We start from the raw sequence: 10,160 nt of genomic DNA, 5'->3' as shown, positions 1-10,160 counted from the left end.
TCTTAGTTTAGCTCTTTTTTCTTACGTATTCTTTTTTTTTTCTGACTTGTATTTTCATCCGTTTATTATCTCTTACTCAATCATGTGGATTGAGAGAGTTTTTGTTCTTCTGGTGGCCGTGGAACTGTTACTTTTATCAAGGAGCGGGACCGCGGCACATCTCCTACACGCACGGACTGTTTACTCCAGAGATCAGCTGATCGCCCTCATGCCGGCCGGCTCGCTGGCCAGGCCCGCAGAAGTACCAGCTGAAATTTGGAGGAAAACACATCGGGGATGCAGAGGTCAAGGACAGAAGAGAAGAAAAAAGGAGACGGTGAGACAGCGGAGGCTCGAAGCGAGGAGGAGGTATAAACTGTGTCTGCCGTCTATCGTGATGGGAAATGTGCGATCGTTGGCAAATAAAATCGACGAGCTCTCAGCACTGGTACGGAGTCAGAGGGAATACCGAGAGTGTAGCCTGATGTGTTTCACCGAATCATGGATGCACCAGGACATTCCCGATGAGAATGCTTCCGTGGAAGGCTTCCACACTGTTTGGGCGGACAGGGACAGCATCGCTAGCGGTAAGCGGAAAGGAGGTGGGCTTGCTGTTTTAGTTAACAACCGGTGGTGTAACCCTGCCAACATAACAATCAAAGAAAAGATTTGTTGCCGGGACACTGAACTGTGTGCTGTTGGACTCAGGCCGTATTATTTACCCAGGGAATTCTCTCACGTCATCTTGGTGACTGTTTATGTTCCTCCCTCTGCTAACCCCACAGCTGCATGTGACACTATCCACTCTGCCATAGCTCGGTTACAGACTCAGCACCCGAGTGCCTTTATTGTGATCTCGGGTGACTTCAACCATGTATCACTGGACAATACACTACCAACATTCAAACAATATGTGGACTGTCCCACCAGGGGAGAGAACATTTTAGACTTACTGTATGCTAACGTCAAGGATGCATACAGCTCCTCCTCCCTCCCCCCACTTGGTAGGTCAGATCATAACCTGATTCACCTCACCCCCCGCTATGTGCCAATTGTGAGGAGGGAACCTGTGACCACCAGGACTGTTAGGAGGTGGTCAGAGGAGGCAATAGCGGAACTACAGGGCTGTTTCGAGGTGACCGACTGGGAAACACTCTTTGAGCCTCACGCCAAGGACATCAATGGGCTTACTGAGTGTATCACAGACTACATAACTTTCTGCACCGACTCCATTGTTCCAGCTCAGACTGTTCATTGTTACCCAAATAACAAGCTGTGGGTGACTAAGGACATCAAAGCCCTCCTCAACAACAAGAAGAGGGCTTTCAGAGGGGGCAACAAAGAGGAGGTGAGGAAGATCCAGGTGTTACTAAAGGACAAGATCAGAGAGGCTAAGGACAATTACAGGAGGAAGCTGGAGTGGAAACTCCAGCAGAACAGCATGAGAGAGGTGTGGAGGGGCATGAAGACCATCACTGGATTCAGGCCAACCAACAGCAGGGGAGCTGAGGAAGGTGAGAATAGAGCTAACGAGTTGAATCTGTTTTTCAATAGATTCGACACCACAGTGTCTGCTCCCACCCCCACAACCTCACCTGTAGTCAGCCTGGAATCCAGAGCCACACCACTGTGCCAGCCTCTCTCTTCACATGGCGCTGTTACCTCCTGTGAGATTCCTGACACCCCTCCCCCACCCATCACCTTCACTCAATACCAGGTTGAGATGCAAATGAGGAGACTTCACTCAGGCAAGTCTGCTGGACCAGACGGAGTGAGTCCCCTCGTCCTCAAGACCTGTGCCCCCCAGCTGAGTGGAGTCTTTCATAAACTGTTTATGCTGAGTCTGAGTCTGCAGAGGGTCCCAGTGATGTGGAAGACATCATGCCTCGTCCCTGTACCAAAGACGCCACGTCCCAGTGGCCCCCAGGATTACAGGCCCGTGGCACTGACCTCCCACATCATGAACACCCTGGAAAGGCTCATCCTGGACCAGCTGCGACCCCTAGTAAGACCACATCTGGATCCCCCTCAGTTCGCTTATCAGCCTCGTCTCGGAACTGAGGACGCCATCATCTACCTGCTCAATCGTGTCTACACCCATCTGGACCAGCCGGCGAGCACTGTGAGGGTCATGTTTTTTTACTTTTCTAGTGCTTTCAATACCATCAGGCCGACCCTCCTGGGTGATAAGTTAGCAGCGATGCAGGTGGATGCTTCTCTGGTGTCCTGGATTGTTGATTACCTGGCCTGTAAATGGTAAATGGCCTGTATTTATATAGCGCTTTACTAGTCCCTAAGGACCCCAAAGCGCTTTACATATCCAGTCATCCACCCATTCACACACACATTCACACACTGGTGATGGCAAGCTACATTGTAGCCACAGCCACCCTGGGGCGCACTGACAGAGGCGTGGCTGCCGGACACTGGCGCCACCGGGCCCTCTGACCACCACCAGTAGGCAATGGGTGAAGTGTCTTGCCCAAGGACACAACGACCGAGACTGTCCAAGCCGGGGCTCGAACTGGCAACCTTCCGATTACAAGGCAAACTCCCAACTCTTGAGCCACGATCGCCCTGACAGGAAGACCACAATATGTACGTCTCCCACAGTGTGTGTCTGACAAGGTGATCAGCAACACAGGGGCACCACAGGGGACTGTCCTCTCCCCCTTCCTCTTCACCCTCTACACCACAGACTTCAGCCACTGCACAGAGACCTGCCATCTTCAGAAGTTTTCTTTTTTTTTTTTTTTTTTTACAACTTTATTTATAGTTTTCCAACAAAACAGTCCAGAATTTCTTACAAAAGTTGCGAACCCTACCCCCCACCCCCATCCAGGTGGCATCCCCACAACCAGGAAGCACAATACACACAACACAAAAAAAAAAAAAAAAAAAAAAAAAAGGGGAGAAACACTCAAACCAATCTGTGACAGTCATTATAGCACCAACAGCCGGACCCCGGCACATGAGAGAAGAAACAAAGAAGAAAAAGGGAATAAAGAAATCCCAACAGTCAAAGTACGGGCATTGAGGAGACTATGGACAGCAGTCCGAGAAGAGAGCAAGAGCATAAATTACCAACAAGTAAAGAACAATAAATCAGGCAAAAGACAGACTCTTGACATGAGTTATGAACCGTGACCAGGTTTTGTCATATTTACTCTCCAAGCCGCGCACGGTATACCTAATTTTTTCCAGAGCTAATCCCAACATCACCTCTCTAATCCAATGGACGTAGGAAGGAGGGTTCGACGCCTTCCAGCTCAGCAGTATCAGACGGCGGGCATGCAACGAGGCAAAGGCTATTGCGTTTTTGTGGAGGGGAGAGAGTCTCAGCTCTTCCCGAGGTACACCGAAAATAGCTATCAAAGAGTCAGGCCGCAGTGTTTCACCCGATATAGCTGACAGTGATTGAAAAATTGATGTCCAGAAACCATACAGGGAGGGACATGACCAAAACATGTGCCCCAAAGAAACAGGAGAGTAATCACATCTAGGACAATTCGGTGCAACATCAGGGTACAGTTTAGACAGTCTGTCATTAGAATAGTGGAGCCTGTGGACGACCTTAAATTGAATCAGGCCATGTCTAATACAGAGAGAAGACGTATGTATACGCTGTATGGCTTTCTTCCAGATGTCTTCTGACATGAGTTCTCCAACCTCCCCTTCCCACGCCGCCTTAGGTTTGTCCCATGTATGAGGGCAGCTTTCAAGAATCAATGCATAAATCTTCGATATTGCTCTTTTAGTGGGCTGACTCACATTAAGAACTAGATACAGTAGGTCCTTAGAGGGCAGAGACGGGTACCCTGGGAGAAATTTAGAGGCAAAACTCCGAGCCTGAAGGTATCTGAAGTAGTGAGACTTTGGTAAGTTATGGTCTTCACACAAATATTTAAATGAGACAAAGCCATCCTCAGTGAAGAGATCTTGAAAGAAAACCAGACCGTTTCTGTGCCAGACTGCAAATGAATGATCTATTTGAGATGGTGTAAAAAGATGGTTGAACATTATCGGAGAAAAGCTACAAGTATTTGTCAAGTTAAAATGTTTCCTGAATTGACCCCAGATCTTAATTGAATTTTGAACCACCAAATTGGAGTTCAGCCCAGATGCTTTGACATTCAGTGGGAGAGGGGCAGTTAAGATCGAAATCGGAGAGATTGGGAGTGTAGCTCTCAGTTCCATATCTGCCCAGACTGGACCCTCCCCATCCGCAAACATGGTTATCCAATATGTCAGCTTGACAATGTTAGCAGCCCAATAATAGAATAAGAAATTAGGTAAGCCCAAACCACCATCAGCTTTAGCTCTCTCCAGGCTCGCTCTCCTTATGCGTGCAGGTTTTTTGTTCCATATGAACAAAGAGACAAAGCGATCCAGCTGGGCAAAATAGGATTTGGGGAGAAAGATGGGGATCATTTGGAATAGATAAAGAAACCTGGGCATTACAGTCATCTTCACCACATTTATCCATCCTGCCAGCGAAAGTGGAAGTTTTGACCACCTACCCAGATCAGATTTAGTACTGTCCAGAATAGACCTGTAGTTATACTGGAAAATAGTCTTAATCGAGCCAGCTATTTCCAGTCCCAAATATGTGAATTTGTCATTTTCAATTTTAAAAGGCAAATCGTCATAAGTGGTCTGTTTTGCCAGATTGTTCAATGGAAACAGTAAAGATTTTGATAAATTAACCTTATACCCCGATATGTTGCTGAACTCCCGCAGCCAGCGGAAAAGGTGGGGCATACTCCCAATTGGGTCTGATATCTGCAAAAGGAGATCATCAGCATAAAGCAGAGTTTTATGAGTTACCTCACCCCTGGATATACCTTTAATCCTCTCATCAGATCTGATAGCAATTGCCAGCGGTTCGATCGCAATGTCAAACAGGAAGGGTGACAGGCAACAGCCCTGCCTCGTCCCCCTGTAGAGCGAAAAATATTCCGAAATCAGACCATTTGTCCTGACTGCAGCCATAGGCGTTGAATATAGGACTTTAATCCATCTACAAAAAGTAGGTCCCATGCCGAATTTCTCCAGAACTGTGAAAAGGTAGGACCATTCGATTCTATCAAACGCCTTTTCAGCGTCAAGGCTCAGAATAACTTCCGGTTGTATTGTCGAATGGGGGGAGAATACCACATTAAACAGTCGTCTCACATTAAAAAATGACTGCCGTCCGGGAATGAAGCCCGTTTGGTCCTCATTAATAATGGTGGAAATAATAGGGTCCAACCGTAGTGCAAGAGTTTTGGTTAAAATCTTATAGTCACAGCACAAAAGACTTATTGGCCTGTATGAGCTACACTGTACAGGATCTTTATCTTTCTTTAGTAAGACTGAGATCGTGGCCTGGGTAAGCGTCTGCGGCAGATTGCCAGTAGCAAAAGATTCAGCATAAACTGATTCTAAAATAGGTGTGAGCTTCGAAGAGAATTCCTTGTAAAACTCCATGGGGAAACCGTCCGGACCTGGCGACCTTCCAGTCTGAGATAATTTAATAGCGTTCGTTATCTCTTCAATCGACAACGGCTGTTCCAAAGGCGACTGAGCGTCCGGAGAGAGCTTGGGAAGATCCAGCGAGTCAAGAAACGAGTAGATCTCGGATGAATTACTGCCCACCTCTGATTGATATAGGGTAGAGTAAAAATATTTGAACTGGTCATTAATGACTCGGGGGTCGTGAGATATCGAATCAGCACCTATTTCAATTCCCGAAATCACGCGCTCAGCTGACCGCTGTTTGAGCTGAAGTGCAAGGAGCCTCCCCGCTTTATCTCCATGCTCATAATATACCTGCCTGGATTTAAAAATATTTCTTTCGGCTCTCCATGTCATAAGCGTGTCAAATTCAGTTTGCAACAGTAATTTCTCCTTAAAAAGATCTGGCGTAGGTGAAAGAGCGTAACGCCTATCCATATCCGCAATCTTGTCAGCCAGTTCTTTAAGTTGTTTAGAGCGCTCCTTGTCTCTGTGTGCCACATAAGAAATAACTTGGCCCCTAATATAGGCTTTCATAGACTCCCACAAGACTCCCCTCGACACATCCTGGGTGTCATTAATTTCTAGAAAGAAGTCAATCTGATTGCTGAGAAACGTTTTAAAGCGTTCACATAAAAGTAATAGGGGGTCTAGCCGCCACGTTCGTTGGGGCGCTACATTACCTGGAAAAACCAGACCCATCTGCACAGGGCTATGATCTGACAACACTATACTGTGGTATTTGGTGCTGGAAATTAAGGGAAGTAGCTGGTTGTCGACAATGAAGTAATCAATCCTGGAGTAACTATGATGTACAGGGGAAAAAAAGGAAAATTGCTTCGTAGATGGGTTTGTTGCACGCCAAGGGTCTGATAAGCCGTAAGAACGAAGTAGGGAATTAATAGCCACTGCTGCTGACGAGAGGGTGTTGCTCGACCTTACGCTTGATCGGTCCAGCTGGGGAGAAAGGACACAATTAAAGTCTCCACCTAGAATTAGTTTATAGGAGACAAGGTCTGGGAGAGTCGAAAAAAAATTAAGAAAGAACTGTGCGTTGTCCCAGTTAGGTCCATAAATATTAGCCAGTATTAGTGGTGTGTTAAACAGCTTGCCCACTACAACAACATATCTGCCATTAGGATCTGATATCACTTCAGAGTGTTCAAATGGAACCCCCTTCCTAATTAAGATTGCTGTTCCCCTGGCTTTGTAGTTAAAACGTGAATGATATATTTATCCAATCCACTTACAACCTAATCTTTTTTGGGAGTTAGTATTTAAGTGTGTCTCCTGTAGAAACATCACGTCAGGTTTGAGCGATTTCAAATGACTAAATACCTTGCTTCTTTTAACCAAATTATTCAGCCCTTTGACGTTCCAGCTAATGAATGAGACCGGTTTCTGTTGATTATTCACATTATCCAGAGTCATAGTGCCACAATCGATAATAGACTGATCCTGCACGTTGGTTATATCTCAGTGTTTCAGTGCCTGTTTGAGCCACAACATAAACCACAGATAAACCCAAAGCAAAACTAACAAAAACAAACAGATAAACATAGATAAACCTCTCACCATCCTGGACCCCTGGGCTGGTCTTCCACAAACCTGAGACTGCCCTGAAAACACTCCTCTCTCTCCTAGGCATATAACACGTTTACACTAGCTTAAACTCTTACATGAACTCAGCAAAGACAGAACAAAGTATAATAGGACCCTTGACTCAGCATCATTATTGCCGCATGCATGTCGGCACCCATCCACTTACAGGCCGGTACGGCTCTGAACACTCACGGTTGGAAAATAATCCCACAAGAAAGGGGTAAAACCCAATAAAAATAATGACACTGGTGATAAGAAAAAGGGGATTAATTAATCAGAATATATCAAAAAGCAAAATAAAAGCACTGTTGGGGTTATGGTGTCGGGCTGGAACTAAGACCAATGAGGATACCGAAGATATTCTGAAATAAAATATTCCCCAGGCCACATGACATCCACAGAAATCCCCAACATCTTATAGCTATACCTTGTCCAATCATAAAGGGCATCCAACCGTAGCGTGGCGACGTTCACCAGTCAATGCACAGCCTGTGCAGACTACCTCAATGGTAGCACGCAGCGTGTGATACTTGTTGTGGTCCGTGAATTAACTGTCACTCTCCCTCCGTCTCCCGTGGGCGCAGATTGGTCTCGACGTAGTGCCTTGCCTTGATCGGGTCTTCGAAAGACATCTGTTCGCCAGCCGGGGTCGTGATTTTCAATGTAGCTGGATACAGGAGACCATATTTCACTCCCGTACACCGGCGAAGCAGTCTTCTCACCTCGGTAAAGGCCGATCTCTTCTTTCTAACGGTGGCCGAGTAATCTGGGTAGATGTAGAAACGCTTCCCATTACGGGTAATGGGACCTGCCCCCATGGCCTTTCGAAGAACATCCACTTTCTCCTGAAAATAGTGGAACTTGACGATTATCGGTCTCGGGGCATCTCCATCCTTTGGCCTCGGCTGCAGGCTCCTATGCGCCCGATCGAGCGTCGGCGTGTAGTCGAGGGCGAGCGCTTCCTTCAACAATTCAGCCACGGCTTTCTCCGGTCGAATATTTCCGAATCCCTCTTCCACTCCAATTAGTCTGCAGTTATCACGACGTTGCCGGGACTCCAAATCATCGGCCTTGTCTGCCAACCGGACGACTTGGGCAGATAGCGCATCAACTTTAGCTTCCAGTGCTACAACACGGTTAGCCTGGCCATTAGCTTCCTCCTCAAGATCATCAGTGCGGGTCGAGAGCGTGGCGTTTTCTTTCTGCATGTCTTCGATAACCTTCGCAAACTCTGCGCGCACACTCAGGACCTCTGACCTTAAATCACCCGCCAAGTCGTCTATTTTCTTGTGTAGTTCACCTGCAGCTGCCATCACAGACGAGTCGATCTTGGCTAGCACATTCTGCTCCGTTTGCTTTATGGCAGCCATGATTGTGTCGAGATCCGGCCCGGCCCCCACCCCCGCGGCCGGATCCGCACCAGGCAAGTCCGAGGCATCAGGCCCCGGCTTCTGCTTGAGCGATTTAGGCATGTTGAACAGCTTTAGACTACAAAATACAACTGATTCGAAAGATTAGGCACTTGTGAGACGGGTTCGCGCCGGGATGTACTAGAAGGGGAGCGGGAAAATTACGCAAATGGTCAATCTAAGCAGAGCTCGCAAAAACACGTCTTCACATGTCGCTGCTCTCTCCCCTCCCCATCTTCAGAAGTTTTCTGATGACTCTGCGATGGTTGGATGCATCAGCAGGGATGATGAGACAGAGTACCGGGCTGTGGTCGACTCCTTTGTCACGTGGTGTGAGCAGAATCATCTGCAGCTCAACGTGGCAAAGACCAAGGAACTGATCGTGGACTTCAGGAAGACCAGGAAACACTTGACCCCTGTTTCAATCCAGGGGGTCAGTGTGGACATTGTGGAGGACTATAAATACCTTGGAGTACACATTGACAAACTAATCCGTAAGGCCAGCAATGTTGTGGGGATGGAGCTGGACTCCCTCAAGGTGGTGTCGGAGAGGCGGATGCTGTCCAAGATAAAGACAATGTTGGATAACACCTCCCACCCACTCCATGACATGCTGGTCAGTCACAGGAGCACGTTCAGTGAGAGACTGAGATTACCGAAAAGCACCACTGAACGACACAGGAAATCTTTCCTGCCTGTGGCCATCTCCCTGTACAACGCATCCACTTAACACACTGGTTACTGCTACAACTACACGTTTCTTTTCCAGCTATTTATTTATGAGTGACTTATGTATGTATGTATATATTAGAGATGGCACGATACCATTTTTGTTATGTCCGATACCGATACCGATATCATACATTTGGATATCTGCCGATACAGATATGAATCCGATATAGTGTGTTTTAATCAACAAAACTGTTTTTTTAAATATCTTGCTGCATTTTGTATAAGTTCATACTCAAGTTTAAAACAACAACTACGCTAAAGCTATTCTGTTATACCTGTATGCAAAAAAAAATATTTCATAGTTCAGCAATACTGATCAATCTAATAAACTTAAACCTACACCATCCTCCCTATTCTGGTGTTTTAAAGAGTACTTAGCGTAAATATTAAGCAACCTAACTAATAGGGTTCCAACTCCCAGCAACAACAAAAATAAATAAATAAAAAATAGGGAACCACCCCTCACGCTCCACCTCATGATGCTTAATCGATGTAATCAACCTTAATTGATTTAAAAAAAAGCACAGAAATAAATTATTTTTCAATATATTAAAATATTAAATAGATTCAACATCTTTCTTCAACAAAATTGCAGACTGCACAGATGGTACCTTCCCAAAGGAAAAAGTACTATAGCTTACTAGGGTATATATATTAGACTTAATAGTTACTATATACAGTAATGGACTTCTATTCATTTTGCAACAAATTAAAACTTTGGGTGTCAGATAATTATTTATTAAAAGCTAGACATTTTAAATGAGAATAAGAAAGAAAAGTATGTCTTTGTGCCCCCTTTTCCCTGTTAATGCCCTATCGGCCCCCCCTGGCTAAACTTTGCTAGATCCGCCCCTGCACAGTTACCAGCGTCAGCTACGTAGAAAAAGATCCTGGTGTAGAAAGTAATATTAAATAAATTCTAACAACAGCTTATCAAGCTTA

General features: G+C 45.9%; 1 protein-coding gene across 1 annotated transcript; it reads left to right on the top strand.

The window, feature by feature from the left end:
• Window positions 1–208: 208 nt before the first annotated feature.
• Window positions 209–3,688, top strand: LOC309701268 (uncharacterized protein; the record flags this gene model as incomplete). Its single annotated transcript, XM_082525360.1, has 3 exons — window positions 209–348; window positions 1,072–2,101; window positions 3,623–3,688. 3 exons carry the CDS (start codon window positions 209–211, stop codon window positions 3,686–3,688), a joined length of 1,236 nt encoding a protein of 411 aa, XP_082381486.1.
• Window positions 3,689–10,160: the final 6,472 nt, after the last annotated feature.

The sequence above is a fragment of the Aulonocara stuartgranti genome (assembly GCF_965226115.1).
Source record: "Aulonocara stuartgranti genome assembly, chromosome: 23".
In the NCBI taxonomy this organism is placed as follows: domain Eukaryota; kingdom Metazoa; phylum Chordata; class Actinopteri; order Cichliformes; family Cichlidae; genus Aulonocara; species Aulonocara stuartgranti.
This window is presented reverse-complemented; position numbering and strand designations above follow the sequence as displayed.